This window comes from Salvelinus sp. IW2-2015, linkage group LG1, assembly GCF_002910315.2.
Source record: "Salvelinus sp. IW2-2015 linkage group LG1, ASM291031v2, whole genome shotgun sequence".
In the NCBI taxonomy this organism is placed as follows: domain Eukaryota; kingdom Metazoa; phylum Chordata; class Actinopteri; order Salmoniformes; family Salmonidae; genus Salvelinus; species Salvelinus sp. IW2-2015.
The window spans coordinates 3816495-3840861 of NC_036838.1; the positions used below are offsets into that span (position 1 = coordinate 3816495).

General features: G+C 43.2%; 2 protein-coding genes across 2 annotated transcripts; one reads left to right on the forward strand and one right to left on the reverse strand.

Annotated features, from left to right (window-relative positions):
- The first annotated feature begins 14128 nt into the window (after positions 1 to 14128).
- Positions 14129 to 15841, forward strand: LOC111949725 (CDGSH iron-sulfur domain-containing protein 3, mitochondrial). Its single transcript, XM_023967106.2, has 3 exons — positions 14129 to 14454; positions 14782 to 14898; positions 15133 to 15841. The coding sequence occupies exons 1-3, from the start codon at positions 14365 to 14367 to the stop codon at positions 15316 to 15318; spliced, it is 393 nt and encodes a 130-aa protein (XP_023822874.1). The 5' UTR covers positions 14129 to 14364; the 3' UTR covers positions 15319 to 15841.
- A 1297-nt stretch (positions 15842 to 17138) lies between these two features.
- LOC111949636 (polycomb complex protein BMI-1) lies at positions 17139 to 24126 on the reverse strand. The gene is made up of 9 exons (XM_023967013.2): positions 23997 to 24126; positions 23161 to 23288; positions 22900 to 22996; positions 22711 to 22766; positions 19007 to 19145; positions 18764 to 18800; positions 18401 to 18499; positions 18092 to 18172; positions 17139 to 17920 (listed from the first exon to the last, which is right to left on the reverse strand). Exons 2-9 carry the CDS (start codon positions 23276 to 23278, stop codon positions 17546 to 17548), a joined length of 1002 nt encoding a protein of 333 aa, XP_023822781.1. The 5' UTR covers positions 23279 to 23288; positions 23997 to 24126; the 3' UTR covers positions 17139 to 17545.
- Between the last annotated feature and the right edge of the window lie 241 nt (positions 24127 to 24367).

Below are 24367 nucleotides of genomic sequence, written 5' to 3' on the forward strand. Positions count from 1 at the left end.
GGCTGGCCTGTGACGCACTGACACATTTTCCAGGAATAAGGCAACCTCACAGAGAGTTACACACAATAGAAACTGTTATTTCCAGAGGACATACGTATGAGATGGATGTGGTTCTGAGTAATAGCGCAAGAGAAATTAGTAGTTTGGGGAGACAGTTTATGATCCCCCTAGTCCAGGGATGGGCCACTTTGATGGAAGTAGGAGACACAAAAAAATCTGAATTCATCCTGAGGGGCTGCAATTGCTCCCGGATCTGCATACCCACATGTCCCTGGCCTAGTCTCTCTGGCACCGCCAGGGGATGGGTGGAGTGAGCTGCATGAAGTTAAAAAAACTCAAAGCCAGGGGAATCTGTAACAATAACAGTGTCATGAACCAGTCAAAACACTGTAGAAGCAGGAGCACCTCTACAAGAAGACATGAAGGATTGGTGACATAGAGATAGATAGAGGTGAAAGTAAGGCGGTATGGTCCCGGCAAAATAAATAGTGGGGAAAGGCCATATCGGTAAAACATGAGCAAAAATGAGTGAATGGACTTGAAAATGGGTGGTRTAGCCTACGATCCAAAATGTGATGTGGTTAGATATGAATACTGAAATTTTGCAAAGGTAGAGATGAGTGGCCGACACAGAGACACTCGCGGACAGTTCTGGCCTAATGGAAATTGCCAAATCTCATTACASTTTTTGGTGTTTTGTGTAACAGGTGTCTCTTTCCATTCACCACTGTTTGGAGGCTGGAAATATTTTACAAGTGGATGAACTTGCACAGGTAGCCTAGTAAAGGAGCTCTTTGAAGTGATTATTTGACAATCAGATGAAAACATCATAACTGGTTGTGTTTATTCCACAATAAAGTTAATACATTTTAAAAATGAAATTACAATTATTTACGACTAGGCCCACAGAAATCCTATTGAATTAAAAGGGAATCTATATGTAATTCTATGATTAGGCCCATAAACATGTTTGCACATATAATTAATTCTACTTTCACCCTTGGATAGAGGACTCCTCTTTATATCTGTACCATTGTAGCGTCTGTGACAGCATGGGCAGCGCCATCGTGGCTACAACCCATAGGAATCCCCACCCAGTTGACTAATTTGACTACTTTAAAATGCTGGAAGTATGGTGGAAAGAGACAAAGAGACAGGAAAACAACCTCTCCCTCAATGTGAGCAAGACAAAGGAGCTGATTGTTGACTACAGGAAAAGGCGGGCCAAACAGGCCCCCATTAACATCGACGGGGCTGTAGTGGAGCGGGTCGAGAATTTCAAGTTCSTTGGTGTCCACATCACCAACRAATTATCATGGTCCAAACACACCAAGACAGTTTTGAAGAGGGCATGACAAAACCTTTTCCCCTCAGGAGACTGAAAAGATTTGGCATGGGTCCCCAGATCCTCAAAAAGTTTGACATCTGCACCTGTCACGCCTTGATCTGTTTCACCTGTCTTTGTGCTTGTCTCCACCCCCCTCCAGGTGTTGCCCATCTTCACCATCATCCCCTGTGTATTTATACCTGTGTTCTCTGTTTGTCTGTTGCCAGTTCGTTTTGTTCGTAGAACCTACCAGCGTTTTTCCCCTTGTTCCTGTCTTCGTTCCTGTTTTCTAGTTTTTCCCGGCTTTGACCCTTCTACCTGTCCTGACCCTGAGYCTGTCTACCCTCCTGTACCTTTGCCTCACTAATCTGGATTACCGACCTCTGCCTGACCTGACCCTGAGCCTGACTGCCATCCTGTACCTTTTCCCCTGTTGTTGTAATAAACATTGTTACTTCGACACAGTCTGCATCTGGGTCTTACCTTAAAACGTGACAGCACCATTGAGAGCATCCTGACCGGTTGCATCACCACCTGGTATGGCAACTGCTCGGCATCTRACCATAAGATGCTACAGAGGGTAGTGCATACGGACCAGTACATCACTGGGGCCAAGCTTCCTGCGATCCAGGACCTATACAATAGGCGGTGTCATAAAATTCTCTGATTTCGCACGGCAAGAGGTACCGGAGCACCAAGTGTAGGACCAAAAGTCTCCTAGACTTCTACCCCCAAGCCATAAGACTGCAATTAATCAAATGCCCCCCCATTTGTTTTGTACACTGCTACTCACTGTTTATTATCTATGCATAGTCACTTCACCCCTACCTACATGTACAAATTACCTCAACTCACCTGTACCCCCTCACACTGACTCGGTACTGGTACCCCCTGGATATAGCCTTGTTATTGTTATTTTATTGTGTTACTTTTTATAATTTTTTACTTTAGCTTATTTGGTAAATATTTCCTTAACTATTCTTGAACTGTACTATTGGTTAAGGGCTTTTAAGTAAGCATTTCACGGTAAGGTCTATACTTCAGGCCATGTATTCAGGGCATGTGACAAATAAAGTTTGATTTGATTTTAAACCCTCAATGGCACAGCCCATGCTAAAACAGCCTTTTGGCCACTAGAGGCCTCTATCTTCCTCTATGATTGGTGATGGCTGAAGAAATTTGGCTTGTCACCAAAAACCCTCACAAAATTTTACAGATGCACAATTGAGAGCATCCTGTCGGGCTGTATCACCGCCTGGTACGGCAACTGCACCGCCCACAACCGCAAGGCTCTCCAGAGCGGTTCCTGTGCGGTCTGCACAACGCATCGCCGGGGCAATACCCTGCCTCCAAGACACTTACAGCACCCGATGTCACAGGAAGGCCAAAAAGATAATCAAGGACAACAACCACCCGAGCCACTGCCTGTTAACCCCGTACCATCCAGAAGGTGAGTCAGTACAGGTGCATCAAAGGTGGACCGAGAGTGAAAAAGAGCTTCTATCTCAAGCGTATCACACTGTTAAACAGCCATCACTAACACAGAGAGGTTGCTGCCTACATAAGACTTGAAATCATTGGACCTTAATGAATGCATCACTAGTCACTTTAACTCTTCGGGATCGTGTTATATGTATATATTCTTACTCAATTCCTTACTTAGATGTGTGTGTATTAGGTTGCTGTTGTGGAATTGTTAGATTACATGTTAGATATTGCTGCTGTCAGGTTTTGGCCAAGACTGTTCGGGTTTTGGTCACATAGAGTCCCCATTGCACCTTTTTTGTACCTTTTGTTTTTTCTTGCTCTAATTATTGTTTGCACCTGTGGTCGTTCCCTTGTTAGTATTTTAACCCTGTGTGTTCCTCAGTTCCTTGCTCAGTGTTTGTAAGTTAGCACCCAGCCCCAGCCCAAGCCTTGTTTTATACAGATATTTTCTGTTGGATGTTCTTGGTTTAGTTCTTGTGTATTTATTGAGTAGTCTTTTGAGGTTTGTTTTTCCCTGCTGTTTTACCACTTTGTGTCTTTTGTATTTTGGAGATTTCCATTTTGTGCCTCTTGGCTTTATTTTTGGACATTGTGATTTAGTTTCTTTGCCTGAAGATTTTGTTCTTTAATTAAACCACCATCTCTAGTACTGCTGTGTCTGCTCATCTTCTGGGTTCTGACAGTTATTAGTGACTGTTCGCACCGGTCCTGACAGAACACTGAGCCATTATAATGAACCCAGAGCAGCCAGTACCCAGGATTTTTTTTCCATGCTGTCCCACCACGAGGGGACTGTCCAACGCCACGAAGCTGTCTGGTCACAAGAGGCCTTAATGGCTAGACATTCTCAATTTCTGTCAGAGATGCTGTCCATAAAGCAGATTTCGGATCGACTTTCCCGGCAACCGCTTCTGTCCAGTTCATCCGATTCAAGTGCCCCTGGCAGTTAACCCCTGGCTGAACCTCGTCTGCCGCCTCCAACGGTTCTCAGGGGATCCGAGTGTTTGTAAGGGGTTTTTCACCAATGTTCTCTCTCCTTTGAGCTGAACCATCGTCGTTTCCACCCGACCGCTCAAGATAGCATATATCATCACCCTGCTCGGAAAAAGCCCTAGCCTGGGCTACTGCTGTGTGGATGCAAAGTCCCTGCTGTGCCAGCTACTCTACCTTTGCTGAAGAATTCAAGCGAGTGTTTCAAGGTCCTACCAACGGCCCTGACTCAGCCAAACAGCTCCTGACTCTCCGCCAAGGTCGGCGCAGCGTGACGGACTATGCCATCCAGTTCCCACTGTGCAGCAGCAAGTGGCTGGAACGACGAGGCGCTCACAGTGTGTTTTTGAAGGGTCTTTCTGACACCATCCAGATGAACTGGCACTCGGGAACCACCGGACAACCTCGAGTCCTATCAAGTTGGCTTCACGCATAGACCAGCGTCTGAAGAGAGAGAAACTCAACCGTAGACCGCTCACCCTAGCTCCTATCGGTTCAGCTCCGAGTCTCCACCTTTATTCTCGCTGGCTCCACCAGAACCCATGCAGTTGGACGCATCTCCCAGGCTGAGAGAGACCGCCGGATGAGGAGCATGCTGTCTATATTGCGCAAACCGGGCCATTTCCGCTCCACTGTCCCGGGCTCCAGGGAACGCACTTCCCGTGCAGGCCTGGGAGGACTGTAAGGGAAACATACCTCCTCCATCCATCCAACTCCCGCCTGCTCATTCCAGTTACCCTTGCCTGGGACGACCACGAGTTTTCTCTTCAAGCCTTGGTAGACTCTGGAGCCGCAGGTAACTTCATGGATGGGGTCTGGGCGAAGGAGAATGGCGTTCCTTCTGAACTCCTAAGTGACCCCATAAGGGTTACTACGTTGGATAGAAGCCTTTGGGATCTGGACTTGTCACTCGTGCCACTACCCCCTTGCGACTTTCAGTTTCCCAACACCAGGAAGTGATGAACTTTCATCTGATCCTGTTCCGAGTTCCCTCTCGTCCTTGTTATCCCTGGCTTCACAGCCATAACCCTCACATCGACTGGTCTTGTGGCACTATCAAGCAGGGGGTCCTACGTGCCAAGCCACTTGTATCTTCCCGAGTTCCCAAGGTTCCCCTTCCGAGTCTCTAGAATCCATCGACCTGTCCCGAGTTCCCGAGTGTTACCATGACCTCAAACTGGTATTTAGCAAACAGAGGGCCACCAAACTACCACCCCATAGACCTTACGATTGCACCATCGACCTGTTTCCGGGACCTGCCCTCCCAGGGGTCGGATCTTTTCCCTTTCTCCTCCCGAACGAGCTGCTATGGATACACATCAAGGACGTCTGGCAGCAGGCCTCATGCGTCCATCTACCTCGCCGCGGCGGAGCAGGGTTTTTCTTTGTGGCCAAGAAAGACGGTGGATTACGACCTTGCATTGACTACCGGGACTCAATGCCATAACCGTCCTAACCTACCCGCTACCCCTATGGCCACAGCCTTTGAGCTGCTCCAGGAAGCAGTTGCTTCACTAAGCGATCCTGCGGAACGCATACCATCTTGTGCGGATCAAACCCGGGACGGGGGAAGACCGCTTTCAACACGCCTACTGGTCACTACGAATACTCGGTGATGCCTTCGGCCTGACCAACGCCCGGCTGTGTTCAAGCGCTATAAACGATGTGCTTAGGGATATGCTTAACATCTTCGTGTTTGTTTACTTGGATGAATCCTCATCTTTTCGAGCTCCCTTCAAGAACACACTAAGCATGTCAGACAAGTGCTCCAACGCCTCCTAGACAGCCATTTGTACGTTAAGCCGGAAAAGTGTGAATTCCATTCCTCTCGAGTACAATTCCTGGTATTATAGTGGAACCCGGTCGAGTCCAGATGGACCCCAAGAAGTAGGGCGTAGCGGATTGGCCCACCCCAAGTCCGTTAAGGAAGTTCAGCGTTTCCTGGGCTTCACCAACTTTATCGCAAGTTCTATCAAGAAACTTCAGCTGTGGCAGCCCCTCTCTCAGCTGTAACCAGGGTGGCAACACAAGGTTTCTGTGGGGAAGAGAGGCTGAGACGGCCTTCAAGGACTCAAGCAGCGCATCCTCTCTGCTCCCATCCTGACACTACCAACGGCGGATGAACCTTTGTGGTGGAGGTAGACGCATCAGGGTTGGGGTTGGACTGTCCTGTCTCAGAGAGGGTGAACAAGAAGCTTCATCCTTGCGCCTTCTTCTCTCACCGGCTTACCCCGGCCGAGAAGAATTACGATGTGGGGGATCGTGAACTCCTAGCGGTTAAGATGGCATTGAAGGAATGGAGACACTGTCTCGAGGGGCTTCTCAAACCGTTTCAAGTGCTTACGGACCACAAAAATCTGGAGTATATCCAGCAGGCGAAGCGGTTGAACTCCAGACAAGCTCGATGGTCTCTTTTCTTCAGCCGATTTCAGTTTATCCTCACCTATAGACCCGGGTCGAAGAATCTCAAACCGGACGCCTTGTCACGAATCTACTCTTCCTGCCATTCGAGAGATACTGACATGACTGTCCTTCCGGCGCTAAGATCGTGGCTCCGATCCGTGGCAAGTGGAGGATACCGTGAAACAAGCTCAAGCCATCGAACCCGGGTCTGGAGGAGGTCCGGCCAATCGTTGTTTGTTCCCAAGGCAGCAAGTCCCAAGTCCTTCTGTGGGGGCACTCCTCTCGGCCTCACCTGTCACCCGGGCTAGTCGCACCTTGGAGTTCATCCAGGTAAGTTCTGGTGGCCCACCAAAAGGACGACGTTGCCACTTCGTCAAGGCCTGTTCCGTGTGCTGTGCCAGGGCAAATCTTCTCACCTCCGCCCTCAAGAACTCCTTCACCCTTTATCTATTCCCCACCGACCCTGGTCCCATATCTCGTTGGACTTTATTACTGGCCTTCTCCGTCCCATTGTAATACTACGATCCTAGTCATCACACACAGGTTTTCTAAGGCGGCCAGGTTTTTTCCCTTGACCAAATTACCTTCTGCCAAGGAAACAGCTGAGTTGGTGATTAACCATGTGTTCAGTCTTTGGCATTCCGCAAAATATGGTTTCCGACAGAGGTCCCAGTCGCCTCAAGGTTTTGGAAGCCTTCTGCAACTCATAGGGCCACGGCCAGTTTATCTTCAGGGTACCATCCGGAGTCCAATGGCCAAACTGAGAGGATGGAATCAGGAGCTGGAAACCACCTCAATGTATGGTTTCCAACAACCCGTCCACATGGTCATCCTTCATTGTTTGGGCCGAGTACGCGCACAACACCTTGCTCCTCCTCCACTGGTATATCCCCGCAATGTAGTTCATTGGCTATGCTCCTCTATTGGCCCGGACCAGGAGCAGAAGTCAGAGTGCCTTCAGCCTCGAGTTCATCAGACCGTCGGCTTACGTGGAAGAAGGCACCGTCTTAATCTTCTGCGTTCCTCTCAGCAGTACCAACGACGAACAACAGACGTCGCCGTCCCGGTCCTACCCTGTACCCCGCCAGAGAGTATGGCTTCTCAAAAAGACTTACCACTACGGGTGGAGTCTCGCAAGCTGTCCCAGAGATTCATCGGTCCCTTTAAGATTTCCAGGAGAGTCAATCCCGTTACTTTTCGCCTGCACTTGCCAGATCCCTTAGATCAATCCGACATTTCACATTTCTTTATTAAAACCTTGTTTTTTCTCTCCCTTATCCCAGCAGGCAGACCTCCCCCTCCGCCCCGTGTCATCGGTGGCCAGTCGCTGTATTATACCTCCACCGGATACTGGATTCCCGCCGGTGCAGCGGCCTGGCAGTATCTGGCTGGACTGGGAAGGCTACGGTCCCGAGGACGCTCCTGGTTCCCTGCCAAGGACCTAACTGGACCCTGACCTCATTCGTCAGTTCAGGCCTCCACCCTGAGAAGGTGTAGGAACGTCAGGAGCGCGTTCTAGGAGGGGATTCTGTCAGGTTTTGCCAAGACTTTGGGTTTTGGTCACTAGATGTCCCCATTGCACCTTTTTTGTACTCTTTGTTTTTTTGCTCTAATTATTGTTTGCACCTCGTGGGTCGTTCCCTTGTTAGTATTTTAACCCTGTGTGTTTCCTAGTTCCTTGCTCAGTGTTTGTAAGTAGCACCCAGCCCCAGCCCAAGCCTTGTTTATACAGATATTTCTCTTGTTGGATTTTCAAGTTCTCTGGTTTAGTTATTTGATCGTATCTGATTGAGGTAGTCTTTTGAGGTTTGTTTTTCCCTGCTGTTTTTTACCACTTTGTGGAGTTTCTTTTGTATTTTGGAGGATTTCCATTTTGTGCCTCTTGGCTTTATTTTTGGACATTGTGGATTTAGTTTCTTTGCCTGAAGATTTTGTTCTTTAATTAAACCACCATCTCTAGTACTGCTGTGTCTGCCTCATCTTCTGGGTTCTGACGATTATTAGTGACTGTTTCTCGCACCGGGTCCTGACAGCTGCATTGTTGGAACTAGAAGCACAAGCATTTCGCTACACTCGCAATAACATCTGCTAACCATGTGTATGTGACTAATAAAATTTTATTTGATTTTGATTTGTATGGAAGTGGACCTCGCCCTGGGGTGTCTTTTTACATTTATAGGCCAATAGCTTACCTGTCTGTGTTACAAAATATCGCAACAATCATTGTCATTGGTGATATAAACCCATTTGGAAGTTGATACTTGTTGTGGGCGGTCTAACTTGTCTTTTTAATTCATTTTTTTGTGAAAAGGGTGAAGTGAAAGCTACTGTAGATTGTTTTGTCTGACTTTTCTTAGGAGGCAGCCTTACTAAAAACCAGGACGTCTACAAAGACGCTCGCGTGCCGCTTCAGGAAGAATAAACGTGATCATAGGAACAATGCGTAATGGGACCATGGCAATTTTGAGGCAACCTCGGCTATTTGCAGCTGTTACCAGTTCAAGCATATGTATAAACTCAAGGCAAATCCATTTTTGTAAGTAGGTCGCTTGTGAGATTTGACTGCAAGTGCAGTAGTTATAGAATAACACCTTTTGTCAGCTTTCTGTGGCGATCTGGATTCCAGCCTCTCTGTAAAGCCTCACTAAAATACTTGAAATAGACAATATGAGTATTAAAGTATCACTGTTGACATGTGCATTTGAATAAAAAAAACATATAAATCTAGATTCTAGCATTTAAAGACTAATTATAAGGCACTATATGAAATAACAACATGTATGTTGTTCATAGTGGTTTAAGGAAGGGCAACTGTTCAAAGAAAACCTGCATAGTCATTAGAGAACACACCTTATTCACCCATGGCACAGAAATGCCATTCATATGGTAGTGAAAAGGAGGGGTGCGTCACTTGAGTGGGTTGAGTCACTGACGTGGTCTTCCTGACTGGGTTGTGCCGTGGCGGAGATCTTTGTGGGCTATACTCGGCCTTGTCTCAGGATGGTAAGTTGGTGGTTGAAGCTATCCCTCTAGTGGTGTGGGGGCTGTGCTTTGGCAAAGTGGGTGGGGTTATATCCTGCCTGTTTGGCCCTGTCCGGGGGTATCATCGGATGGGCCACAGTGTCTCCTGACCCCTCCTGTCTCAGCCTCCAGTATTTATGCTGCAGTAGTTTATGTGTCGGGGGCTAGGGTCAGTCTGTTATATCTGGAGTATTTCTCCTGTGTTATCCGGTGTCCTGTGTGAATTTAAGTATGCTCTCTCTAATTCTCTCTTTCCTTCTCTCTCTCGGAGGACCTGAGCCCTAGAACCATGCCTCAGGACTACCTGGCATGATGACTCCTTACTGTACCCAGTCCACCTGGCCGTGCTGCTGCTCAGTTTCAACTGTTCTGCCTGCGGCTATGGAACCCTGACCTGTTCACCGGACGTGCTACCTGTCCCAGACCTGCTGTTTTCAACTCTATAGAGACAGCAGGAGTGTTAGAGATACTCTCAATGATCGGCTATGAAAAGCCAACTGACATTTACTCCTGAGGTGCTGATCTGTTGCACCCTCGACAACTACTGTGATTATTATTATTTGACCATGCTGGTCATTTATGAACATTTGAACATCTTAGCCATGTTCTGTTATAATCTCCACCCGGCACAACCAGAAGAGGACTGGCCACCCCTCATAGCCTGTTTCCTCTCTAGGTTTCTTCCTAGGTTTTGGCCTTTCTAGGGAGTTTTTTCTAGCCACTGTGCTTCTACACCTGCATTGCTTGCTTTTTGGGGTTTTAGGCTGGGTTTCTGTACAGCACTTTGATATATCAGCTGATGTAAGAAGGGCTATATAAATAAATTGTAACTTTTTAAATTAGTGAAGCAGCATTGTGCCATTACATCTCAATCCTTAATGAAAATAGTTGAGCTAAAGCAAAGTTCAACAGTCATTTGGCAGGTCCACTGAAGAGGCTATTAAATTCCAAGTTACATTATTTTAGTACGTTTTCGTGGTGCTGGGTTGGAACAAAAAAGATTGTCCACCATGGCAGGGGTTCCCAAACTTTTTAACTCAGCCCCCCTTCCAGCATTGGGGAAAATGCGCCCCCCCCCCCCCCAAAGGAGAGAACATTTTGCATATTTGCAGCTTTTTTCTGCAATTCTACACATTTGTCATTGGGTGCAGATAATTATTTTGCCGTTTTAAAGCAAATTTTGTTGTAATTCTATACATTTTGCCATTTCTAATGTGTATTCATCTAATATTGAGTGACTTGACCATTACTACAAATCTTTGGACTAAAAAACCTAGCTTAAAAACGTTAGCTGACATGGGCTAGTTGATCTGGACATTTCTGTTAAATACAGTCGTATGAAAAGGTTTGGGCACCCCTCTGAGGCTGCATAATAATTTACTCTGTCGTCACAGAAAATGATCACAGTGGCATGGCATTCATTTTCTAATAAAAGCTGAGTACTGGGTATTGTCCAGACAAAGATTTTTAGTGTAGCAATATTAAGTTGTATGAAATTAAATCAGATGTGCAAATAGGCTATGCAAAAATGTGGGCACCCTTGTCATTCTGTTGATTTGAATACCTGTAACTACTTAGCACTGATTAATTGGAACACACAATTGGTTTGTGAGCTCATTAAGCCTTGAACTTCATAGACAAGTGCATCCAATCATGAGAAAAGGTATTTAAGGTGGCCAATTGCAAGTTGTTGTTCTCTTTGACTCTCCTCTGAAGAGTGGCAACATGGGGGCCTCAAAACAACTCTCAAATGACTGAAAACAAAGATTGTTCAACATTATGTTTAGAGGAAGGCTACAAAAAGCTGTCGCAGAGATTTAAGCTGTCAGTGTCCACTGTGAGGAACATAGTGAGGAAATGGAAGACCACAGCACAGTTCTTGTTAAGGCCAGAAGTGGCAGGCCAAGTAAAATATTGGAAGGCAAAGGCGAAGGATGGTGAGAACGGTCAAAACCAGCTCACAGACCACCCTCCAAAGACCTACAACATCATCTTGCTGCAGATGGTGTCATTTGTGCATCGTTCAACATTCAGCGCACTTTGCACGTTATGCATGGCGGCAAAAGAACACAGCGTTCCAAGAAAAACACTTCTACCCACAGTAAATTTGGTGGGGGTTCCATCATGCTGTGGGGCTGTGTGGCCAGTGCCGGTACTGGGAATCTTGTTAAAGTGAGGATCGCATGGATTCCACTGAATATCAGCAGATTCTTGGGAATAAGTTTGAAGAATCAGTCACAAAGTTGAAGTTACGCCGCGCTGGATATTTCAACAAGACAACGACCCAAACACTGCTCAAAATCTACCCGGGCATTTATGCAGAGGAACAAGTACAATGTTCTGGAATGGCGCATCCCAGTCCCCAGACCTGAATACCATTGAGAATCTGTGGGATGATTTGAAGCGGGCTGTCCATGCTCGGCAACCATCAAACCTAACTGAACTGGAGATGTTTGTAAGGATGAATGGTCCAAAATACCTTCATCCAGAATCCAGACACATTAGAGGCTATGGCAAGCGTCTAGAGGCTGTTATTTTAGCAAAAGGAGGCTCTACTAAATATTGATGTGATTTTTCTATTGGGGTGCCCAAATTATGCACCTGTCTAATTTTGTTTTGATGCATATTGCACATTTTCTGTTAATCCAATAAACCTTATTTCACTACTGAAATATTACTGTGGCCATCAGTTATTTGATAGATCAAAATGAAATTGCTGATCCAAACACCCAATTATTTATAAATGGAAATCATGGAAATTGTCAGGGGTGCCCAAACTTTTTCATACGACTGTAGCTCTCTAAGGTATGCAATGACTGACATGACAAGAGGAATACTGATGATGCACTATCCAATTTCGCATTCTACTATTACAACTTTCAAGATGACATTTTTTAAATATTTTGTTTAATGGGGGGGGGCTGCTACAGTTTGGGAACCACTGCACCGTGAGTTCTCAGTGCCAGGATCAACACTTCTGTCATATGACAAGACTAAGCAATGCTCTATTATTGTGTGACTAAACTACTACTTCCTCAGATGCAATGCTCCACTCAGATCAATAAAGCCAGTTGTTGCTGCCAAGATGCCTTTCAGGGTGAAAGTGACWGGAGGCAAATGCTACGTCTGGTGTGCATGTGGACACAGCAAGAAACAGGTGAGTGTTAGGCATWKAATGTTCAARGTARAGCACTTTKGCTTAAAATTCCTGCCTGTGCAGGACTCTAGCCTGTACCCTAGTTATTGATGAAAAAACAGGCCCGACTAACCCGATGTATAATGTCGGGGCCTGTCGAGCTCAGGTCGTSTAGCAGAGTTCTAGTTCAAAGCATGGAATGTAAAAAAATAAATAAAGAAGGGTTAGGACTGATGAGCCAAAATGTACGCAGTATTAACCCTTTCCTATTCCAGCAGAGGGGATTTATGCCTATATGCTATTTTTAGGTCTTCTACATGAGAATAATGTTTCAGATTGTAATCTGTGCTATAATTTACAAATTAAATCAGTGAAACAATAGCTCTGACAGTCTCGCTATCTCTCTCTCTCTCTCGCCCTTTCTCTGTCAGCCCTTCTGTGACGGTGCTCACAGGACTCAAGCACCCAGCATCTCTCCACGACACTTCACTCCCGAGAAGGACAGCACCCTTATGCTGTGTGCCTGTAAGCTAACCAAAAATGTACCTTACTGTGATGGCACACATTTCAAAGTCATCTTCTAGCATCTAGTCAGCTCAGTGAAAAAAAGTGTTTAAAATAAAAAAAATGTCATGAAGCAGCTAACTTCCTTATACTGTACTGCCTATATTCATTGTTCATAAATCACTTGTTGACAAACATTTTATTTATGATAAATGGATAAAGACATTTATGTTTTGTCACTGTCCATAAGGTAATAAATAATAGCCTACTATTTCAATACACATTGTGTCATTCTTATTTTTTATTCCTTAAACCATGCATTATTTTGAGAAACAGTCAGGCGATGTAGATATTAAAAGAAGACAGTGACTTTTGGCCTACATAGAACAAAGCTCATGTTCATGTTCAAAGGAAATCATCAAGGAGCCTGAGCTCAAACTGGAGGCAAGACATGATGCAAGGATAGTGAAATAGGCCTACTGCGACAAATCAAAAAAATATGTTGTATTCATATTTGTCTAACATGCTGGCGTCGGGCAAGTTCATATAGCTGATATATGATGATCATTCTTAAACTAAGTTAATGTGTAAAAAAATATAACCAAAATTTGACTTCTGCWTTTAACCCTACCCCTCCGAGAAACACACCGGTTTTGGAGAGGTGTGGGGTGGCAGCCACACTGAACACTCGGGGAGCTGTTGTTGTGAGGGTTAAGTGCCTTTCTCAGGGGCACAACAGCAGGCAAATGGTATCTAGGAATTTGATGCCAGCAACCAATGGTTGCCAGCTCACAGATTTTTCCAGTCGGACCTGAGATTCAAACTCGCAACCCTCCGGGCCACTGGCTCACCTCTCTAACCGCCAGGCTACCTCTCGGTTGCCACCTAGCTAATATTAGCTACAAAAAAAAAAAAATTGTGTAACATGTTGTACGAATTGCAATTCGTAACATATTATACGAATTGTAATCCGTAACGTATTATACAAAATGGATTATGGATATCTGCARATTAATACATACCAATCGAAATGTCATGTATACTAATTGAGTATCCCGGATTACGTTTACTATGTTACATATACATATACCCCGGAGTCCAGGTTGCAAGCTCAGGAAGCAGCCCAGTTCCAAACTAATTCACTTTTCACCCGGTGAAACTCTTTCCAACAGGAAAAACCGGGCCAGATAATCGAATCCCCTCAATGCTGCGCATCTTGGTTGGAGAGAAGCGCATGCAGCGTCTCACGTGACTAATTCCCGGAAGCCACCTCTACATGACCAGCTGTTAGCTACACAAAGTCTCCGCTCGTCCTTATCTCAAGTTCAGCTAACGTTGGTTGTTTGTTTTTGATGCCATTTTCATTTTGTTGCAAATTGTCTGTCACTAATATGAATAAGTTGATTTTGAAGGCTTTATTTGGTTGTAAATAACAATATACAGACCACAGAGTAGCAGCCGCAGGCTACTTAATAGCACGCACCCACAACCAAATATGAACACGATCATGTCAGACAGAGTGCGCAAATTAGTTTCTGCAACCTTGATACAACCTTGGACATGGCCGATTATTACCGCCCCAAAGGTAAGCAAACGATTAAGTCTCAAGGAAGAAGTTTCACATGGTCAACAACTACAAAACACAACCTCTCTTTTGCATGTAAACAAGTTGTCTTTGGTTACAATGTTGCAACGGTAGCCTGCAAGTCAAATGGTGGGTTACAATGTTGTGAGGTGAGGATTTACTCCTACTCTATAGCATTGGGAGGAAGTGATTTATTGTTATCTGCCGTAATATAATTTTCCATGTTCTTGTTTGCTGACCACACACAGGCATTTGTAGGATGCATTCACTGAATTTGCATAAAGGAAATCAGTTTTGCTACCCTAAATCTGAAACTTATCGTTACAGGTCCAGCTCTCCAGTCTATCCAGTGAGCCTGTCATCGCTTCCAAAAAGCCTTTCAAGGTGGAGCTTGTAGGGGGAAAGCGTTACTCGTGGTGCACTTGTGGACACAGCAAGAAACAGGTGAGGGCACTACAATCATGCTTTACATTGGTCACCATGCGCCCATCACTCTGCTTTCAATGAAACATGTTCATTGAACTCTGTCATGATCCCAATGTGGAATTGGATCAGATTTGCTTTAGCATACCAGCGCAGCAGATTATTCAGTAAAGACCACAGAATCTAGCAGCAGTAACTAATTTAGAATTTGAGGTCCTCAATCGCTGGCTTGTTTCTCCCATCTTTCTGTCTTAGCCTTTCTGTGATGGAACCCACAAGACTAAAGCCCAGGGCCTGATGCCTCTGCGCTTCATCCCTGAGAAGGACTCCAAAACTTGGCTGTGTGGCTGCAAGTACACCGCTAACCCACCATACTGCGATGGCACTCACAAGCAGGAATTCATCCAGTCTGCCCTGCTCCCAGAGAACACAGACTCCTGAATGGCTAGGCRCTGAATATGTTTTTGTCCAATTCACTGAGGTGTGGGTCCTCTGAGTTCTGGTCCTGGAGATGTAGGACCAGACTCACTGGTTCAGAAAGTAGCTCTGCACTTGGGTGATCAATGGCAAACCGATGACTTATATACATATCTGACATACTGTGACATGCTTAGATCTGATGTGAAAAGATCTGTGATTAGTGGAAAAAATATCAGAATTGGGCTACCTGTCTAAACGCAGCCTTAGGAACCTCAGAATATAATGGGAAACTCTGGGCTTAGAACTAGCTTTGAACAAATCTCCCATTGTCATCCATACAAGATTTGCATGACATAAGAGCTCTGTGAACAACTCAATTAAGGATTCATCCTATGATAAGCAATCTGCAAAGTGATACTTGTTATTGGGCAATTCCACAATGATGCTGAGATTCAGATATTTCACTTTAAAATGTAAAAACCAATGATTAAASTTAATCAAACCATTCAACTTTATGCACAAGAACTAGTTTTAACAATTTCCACAAAACACATTTACTTGAAGAGTGCAGATGCAAAGTTAGGTAACAGAATCAGTTTCTCATTCTTTGCAATCATTGGTTTGTGTTTGGCATACATTTTAAAGTKAAAAATYGTTCTGTTAYCGTGGAATTRCCCTGTGTGTGGTATGCACTGGTGCTTCTGTAACTGTTTGAAATTGTGATGAAACAGATATTTAAAATGTTAATGCTCCGCTAATGATACGCACAAGTATTGTGATGGACTGTGTCTCAAAATCAAGTATTGTAATAGAACACTAAATCATAGGCTTGCTGTAAGATTAACTGTTTAAGATGTATTTTTATAGATCTAAAAACAGTATTATTCCCTCCATGGTGTATTCTGTCTGTGTTTAAAATTAAAATGATCAAATACATTTTTTACTTTCTCTTAATTACGGTCACATTTTGCCATGCTATAACCTGTTTTGTACATCACTTATGAAGAAATGCAACGTTTCAACCTAAAGCATCCTCTGCATGGAAGTCATGAAAATCCACAGATTCTTTGGAGGGCACATAGTTGCCATGRATCCCAACTTAAAATCAAGTTAAGTAAAAAATTCCTAAATAGCAGCATAATGATAATGCATGCTTTAAAGCTCTGCTACTCATGAATTGTTGTTGATAGCAATTTAACAGATTTCTATRTATTAAAGGYCCAAATGGAGACTTATCACAAGAGCACTGGCAAGTYCTGATATTTGAACTACTCAAGAACATAACCCCAAAACTAATCAGAATGGGACACTGAACTCAAAACCAAGTAAGTAAACTTTTTAATGACCTAAACATGCACATATGGCTGATATTTTAGAATAATATCATTGAATGGTCAAAATATACATTGAGGGAATGTCAAAAGTGTATGAAAATACAACATGGTGTACATGGTCAGATATACAATTCCCTTTGAGCTAATTTCTCTTAAGTAGAACGGGTACCAGTATGTAATGTTGAAAAACATGTACGGTAAGCTACRTTTTTCAGACAATTGTAGTGCTGCTTGGGGCTTGATAAATAATGGCTTTTCTAATGTCAAAGCACAGGGAAGTTCAGTACTCGTATACTGTGATCTGYATTTCAAAGAAAAGTGCATCAAACTTTTCGTACATATCTATTGTCCTTGATGATTGGGGCCATTACCAGTAGAAAGTACTGCATCTATCTACATACACCAGAGTTATTATATACAGTGTGACTGACGGCAAGAAGACAGATCTTGCTTTTTTATTTCTAGTTAATATTTATATATATATATATATGGACATTGGCATTGCAATGCCATTCAGCATTTTGTCAATTTATATTTTAAAGCCAAATTAATTCTGAAGAATTGAGGGAAGGAATCATTGAACCGACTGCATATTATACAGTTACAAAACAATTACAATATCCTGTATAAAAGATACTCTATATACATGACCAGGTATGCACGAATGCTCACATTGGATACATATTGTACATTTTGTATGTATGTTTTACTCTAACACACAGTCACACACACACATTGAAATGAAATGTCTATTTGGCTGCACTTCACAGTCTTTTTGCTGATCACAATCGCCCTCTCCCTCAGTACTCTCTTGGCAGATTTTCTCCTTGTCTGTCCATTGGTCCATTGAGGGGCTACTCTGACATTTTGGGGCAATTCCGTTCCACTCTCCATGTTTCTGAGATGTATCAGGTTTAGGTTGGGGCTGGTACAGCCCCTTTGTCCCCTCCCCTAGTCTCAGTCGCCGCTCCATTGCTTTTGCCGTTGACRTTCACCTTGCGGGCGTTGCTCCCTGACTTGGAGGCTAGAGGGAGCCGTTGAGTACCGTTGGGTCCTGTGGTACCGCTGGGGCTCTGAAGGGTAGAGGGTTGGCCTCGGAGGGCAGGGCTGGGCAGGGTGGAGGCTCTGGGGGCCTGACCAGCTGGGCTCAGGGCCTTGTCGCTGTGGGAGTCGCTYTCAGAGGTGGGGCTTGTGTTGACGCCGTCGGAGTGGGCCTGGGCGGCACCTTGGGACAGCCTTCGACGCTTCCGGGTGGGCTTGACCCAGTACTGCAGGGGGAGGGGGCCATTCTGCAAAGAGTCACAGAGAGAAGATGAGAACTCTCCAGACACGTGAAARATCACTCAGATCCTAGGACCTAGCAAACGTAGATGTTTAGTGAAGTTGGGATTAGRGTTGGAAGTGACAACTGAAGCTTGGTCAGTGTTGTTGTTATAGCCAGTGTGTCAGTTGGCACTTACACGTCGCCAAGAATACATGTAGGCAATATCCATCAGCGTGTAGTAGTCCTTTAAGGGCTCATCAGCGTACAGCACTTCAATCTGTCAAGGTAGAGAGCACTATTACACATTAATAGCACACAAGTCCAAGAGAAGGGTGTGAAGGATGGGAATAGTAGGGCTAGTCTACCTAAGCGAAAGCATGCATGATCTATTGTATAGGAATGCAGCTTGTCACTACAATACAGTATTGCGACAAAGCCGTTGTTGGTGTATACTATGGCTTTCTATGGAGTTGTGAGGCGGTTCTGTGMAGCCTGTAGAAATTACCCGTAAGGTGTTTGGAATGTCCATCTTGCTACGCAGGAACTTGGCTAAGTGCAGGACTGTCATGGCTGCCGGGCATTGCAGGAAGCGTTTGCTGTTGGTCTGAAAATGAAGAGAACAGTACGTGTGGTTAGAACAGATTTATAACTAGAGGGTAAGGGCAGGACATAATATGAAAGGTTATAAAAAATGTGGTCCTGTATGGCTCAGTTGGTAGAGCATGGCGCTTGCAATGCATGCGCGCATGACAGTCGTTTTTAAAAGCGTATGCTAAATGAAATGTATTATCATTTAGATAGTGTGGATGACAAATTGACATTAGCATTGGCATTTATTGGGTTAGCATTTTATGGTTGAATCACTCACATTGTCTCCTTCTGTATCCACAGGTTGTGTGTCACTTCTATAAGCAAATGGAAAAACAGCATGGGTTAAGATGAGCATAACTTTGCTTTGAAATGCTTTTTTACCCAGSGTTCTGTTAAACGTATTAGCACGTAGAGATACAACCCTATTGTAACACATTTGGTYTGTTCGACAGGAAACAGAAACATCCTATCTAATTGGTTGCATGAAAAAGATTAAGAGATCACACATTCTAGAACTTACTTGTTCTTCTCATGGAACTGAATGGAGAGACTGATGATTTCATCTTCTGCAATAATAGTTGGCTCCTCCACCACTTCTCCTGGCTCCAGGTGTTGGTTTTCCTGGTTTGTGTAGAAGTCCCGCCTTCGTTTCATCTCATCTGATGTAAACAAAAAGTCAGAGTGAAAAAGACGTTGGCACATGTCCGCTTTTAATTATTAAAAGGGGGCAACTGTTCATGGGCAGTCTCAAACAGGCTTATTATACTGTAATTAGCACTAAATATGCTCCTTGTAAAATACTGCAATGTACACTGAACACAAATATAAATGCAACATGTAAAGTGTTGGTCACATTTTTCATGAGCTGAAATAAAATATAAAAAATGTCCCATACACACAAAAACGTATTTTTGTAAACAAATTGTGCGCCCACATTTGTTTACATCCCTGTTAGTGAGTATTTCTCATTTGCCAAGATACCTGACAGGTGTGGCATATCAAGAAGCAGATTAAACACCATGATCATTACACAGGTGCACCTTGTGCTGGGGACAATTAAAGGCCACAACACAATGCCACAAGTTTTGATGGAGCATGCAATTTGCATGCTGASTGCAGGAATGTCCAACAGAGCTGTTGCCAGATMATTTAATGTTAATTTCTCTACCATAARCCACCTCATACRTTGWTTTAGAGAATTTGGAAGTACATCCAACAGATTACAACCTCTCACTTTCGGTTATTTGAAAATGAAATAATCTAAGAAATATTGCCATTTTTAAAACAAGTCTTAAAAAGTTGGTTGCAATTTCAGTTTAATCCACCAGAAAAGACTGAACAAATATTACAACAATTATTATGGTTAAACTCAAATATACTAACTGATTAAATAAAAATTGAGCGAAAAAATGTAAACAGTATAATCTTTGTAAATGATATCATAAATAGGACTGGTGGAGTCACACTAGCAGCTAACAAAAATATATGGAAATGTCTGCTCTATCCAAAATTACAACCAACTAATTGCAGCATTACTGCAAAAAATGGAAGAGGCAAGAGGAAGGGGGAAAAAACCTGTGTCGGCCCTGCATTAAAGACCATAATTGGTCAAAGAAAATTGTGATAAAAAAGTATACCAGTTTCATTTAAGGACCAGAAAATTGACAGCTGTGCCATATAGATTGCAAAATAGTTGGGAAGAGATTAGGGATGTACTGATTCCATTGGTTTACGAACAGATACACAAATGACAGCGAAAGTTAAATTAAAATTATTATACACAATTCTAGCAACCAATAGTATGAGATGTGTATATATATAAACCTCTGACTTCAACACACACACATATATATATATATATATATATACACACACACACACACACACACATTATATATATATATATACACATACAGTTGAAGTCGGAGGTTTACATACACCTTAGCCAAATACATTTAAACTCAGTTTCACAATTCCTGACATTTAATCCTAGTAAAGATTCCCTGTTTAGGTCAGTTAGGATCACCACTTTATTTTAAAAAAATGTAAATGTCAGAATAATAGTAGAGAGAATGATTTATTTCAGCTTTTATTTCTTTCATCACATTCCCAGTGGGTCAGAAGTTTACATACACTCAACTCAATGAGTATTTGGTAGCATTGCCTTTAAATTGTTTAACTTGGGTCAAACGTTTCAGGTAGCCTTCCACAAGCTTCCCACAATAAGTTGGGTGAATTCTGGCCCATACCCCCTGACAGAGCTGGTGTAACTGAGTCAGGTTTGTAGGCCTCCTTGCTCGCACACACTTTTTCAGTTCTGCCCACAAATGTTCTATAGGATTGAGGTCAGGGCTTTGTGATGGCCACTCCAATACCTTGACTTTGTTGTCCTTAAGCCATTTTGTGGCTTAAGAAGTATGCTTGGGGTCATTGTCCATTTGGAAGACCCATTTGCAACCAAGCTTTAACTTCCTGACTGATGTCTGGAGATGTTGCTTCAATATATCCACATAATTTTCCTCCCTCATGATGCCATCTATTTTGTGAGGTGCACCAGTCCCTCCTGCAGCAAAGCACCACCACAACATGATGCTGCCACCCCCGTGCTTCACAGTCGGGATGGTGTTCTTCGGCTTGCAAGCATCCCCCTTTTTCCTCCAAACATAATGATTGTCATTATGGTCAAACAGTTCTATTTTTGTTTCATCAGACCAGAGGACATTTCTCCAAAAAGTATGATCTTTGTCCCCATGTTCAGTTGCAAACCATAGTCTGGCTTTTTTATGGCAGTTTTGGAGCAGTGGCTTCTTCCTTGCTGAGCAGCCTTTCAGGTTGTCGATATAGGACTTGTTTTACTGTGGATATAGATACTTTTGTACCTGTTTCCTCCAGCTTCTTCACAAGGTCCTTTGCTGTTGTTCTGGGATTGATTTGCACYTTTCGCACCAAAGTACGTTCATCTCTAGGAGACAGAATGCGTCTCCTTCCTGAGCTGTATGACGGCTGCRTGGTCCCATGGTGTTTAAACTTGCGTACTATTGTTTGCACAGATGAATGTGGTATAATCAGGCGTTTGGAAATTGCTCCCAAGGATGAACCAGACTTGTGGAGGTCTACAATTTTTTTTCTGAGGTCTTGGCTAATTTCTTTTGATTTTCCTATGATATCAAGCAGAGGCACTGAGTTTGAAGGTAGGCCTTGAAATACATCCACAGGTACATCTCCAATTGACTCAAATTATGTCAATTAGCCTATCAGAAGCTTCTAAAGCCATGACATCAAACATTACTTGTGTCATGCACAAAGTAGATTCCTAACCGACTTGCCAAAACTATAGTTTGTTAACAAGAAATGTGTGGAGTGGTTAAAAAAACGAGTTTTAACGACTCCAACCTAAGTGTATGTAAACTTCTGACTTCAACTGTATGTATGTATATATATATAGTTTTGTATATATAGCTTTGATGTCTTCACTATTATTCTATATTGTAATGAGTATATATACATACAAACACACACACATACATATAGACAGTACCAGTCAAAAGTTTGGACACACCTACTCATTACAATATAGAATAATAGTGAAGACATCAAAACTATGAAATAACACATATGGAATCATGTAGTAACCAAAAAAAGTGTTTAACAAATCAAAATATATTTTATATTTGAGATTCCTCAAAGTAGCCACCTTTTGCCTTGACAGCTATATATATATATATATATATATATATATATATATATATATTTTTTTTTTTAAATAGGGTTTTGGAAATGATGACAATTACATTGATAGAAGCCACAATCTATCTTCAATATTAAAGCTGATCTACCCCCTAAAAAAGGACATCCAACCGGTCTTACAACCGCAGATCATGAGTAACCACGCCAGCCCCAAGACCTTCATATCCGACTTCTTCAACCTGGGGGGTGCTGAGGAGTATTTCTGGCTTTAATAAAAGCCCTTTTTTGGGGGAAAAATAATTCGGATTGGCTCGGCCTGGCTCTCCAGTGGGTGGGCCTGTGCCCTCCCAGGCCCACCCATCGCTGTGCCCCTGCCCAGTCATGTGAAATCCATAGATTAGGGCCGAATGAATTTATTTAAATTGACTGATTTCCTTCTATGAACTGTAACTCAGTAAAATCTTTGAAATAGTTGCGTTTAWATTTTTTGTTCAGTATTTGTATAGAAAACCCCTTACTCAAGAGATATGGTCTTACCTTTGAATAATCCAGGCACCAGCTTGTATACAATGTCCTGTAGAGTCTTGTCTGACCTGAGAAAGGATATGCAAATGATAAAGCCACTTACTAAAGATAAGACCATGTTGGTTGCACTTATAGACGGATAATAACATAAGTACTCCGAGAGAGACGTGTGCACGCACACACACATGCAATATAACTCACCTGATGCTGAGCTGTGGACACGTCTTGTGTACTTGCACATCACATCTGGGGCAGAACTTGTTGGTTTCCAGGAAGGCAACAATGCACGTCTTGCAGACTGAAGTAAGAACACAGACTTAAAGCAGGTGACTTACTGTAGGACTTTTTATGAAAAGAAAATGCATTGTAAATCTACGTTCCTTTTCTACATTTATAGGTTTATAGGCCATATAGTCTAGCCCATATGCATTTAGAATAATGCAGTGGCCCTAGGAATCTTACATGAGTGCAAGCACTCCACGATGGTTGTGGCATCGATGAAGTATCCCACACACAGTGGGCATACCAGGTTAGGATTCAGCTCTGTGATTTTTAGCCGACTGGGTTGCATTTTATCCATCTGGAAGGATCTGCAAAAAGAACAACCATCAGCCAAAGAATGACTTTGATTATTTATTGGGTAGCAAGATTTGATCCACTAAAGTACATGACACATTTAGTGATCTTTTTCTGCTGTAGTTGAATTGTTTTCAAACACAAAGCCTACACATACAAAATGTGTACTGACATATTGATGTGGTCCACAGATATTGTCTATAATAATATGGATCATTTGTTTTTGTTAGATAGAAGCAGTTATGTTTCTTGTAATGGACCAGTGTCATAGCTACTACACAGAATGGCTACTAGTATATGACGATTTATTTTGTAATTATTTCCCGCCTGGTTGTTTTTTAGATATTACCCATCCACCAATCTAACAAAATACGTTTGGAACTGCTGTAGTCTAGACCCGACTACCCCAGTGGGGCCTCCTGTGCACGGTGAGGCACGTACCCCAAACCCCGAGAAGACCCACAATGAGCCCCTCCTGTACCAGTGGGTTCTTATGCATTATAGATCATTTTCATAAAAACTATGTAAAGATAGACGAAAAATAAGCTTAGATGGATAGTGGGAAACAAAGCAGCCATCTTAAATTCAGTGACAGGACTGGATATGAGAAACGAACAAGAGAGAATCCAAACATAACACCGAGTACCTCAGTTTGTGAGTTGATGTACCTGTGCATCGCATTATGCGAATAAAAACAATTGATGCCTTTCTTTGCTTCCTACCTGATTTGACATGAAAAACACCCGTACCGCCCGACGTGGATACAGGTAAATTATTTTGAGTCGGTTAACGTTAGATTTTGCAGCAGCGCCAGAAAATGGCTTTTTTTCCCCCACATAGTCAGAGGACCGCCCASTGTGGTCACGTGATATTATTTTCAGTCCCTGCCGCCTGCCATATACAATGTATTTGCTACATAAAAAAATAAATAAATACAACTGTCGCTGATAAATCGCTAAAAGACCCCCTCTATACATTAACCACATTTGTTCATAAAGGAGTCATTGCATACATTTTCTCTTAGACAACCATCCCTAGACGGAAAACCACGCCCCCTAGACAATGCTCCTCTAGAGAGAAACCTGAAGTATTT

Coding starts and splice junctions, on each gene's coding strand:
- LOC111949725 (XM_023967106.2), top strand. CDS start 14,365: ATGAACACGATCATGTCAGACAGAGTGCGCAAATTAGTTTCTGCAACC. Junction 14,455..14,781: donor CGATTATTACCGCCCCAAAG/GTAAGCAAACGA, acceptor TTATCGTTACAG/GTCCAGCTCTCCAGTCTATC. Junction 14,899..15,132: donor GTGGACACAGCAAGAAACAG/GTGAGGGCACTA, acceptor TTTCTGTCTTAG/CCTTTCTGTGATGGAACCCA.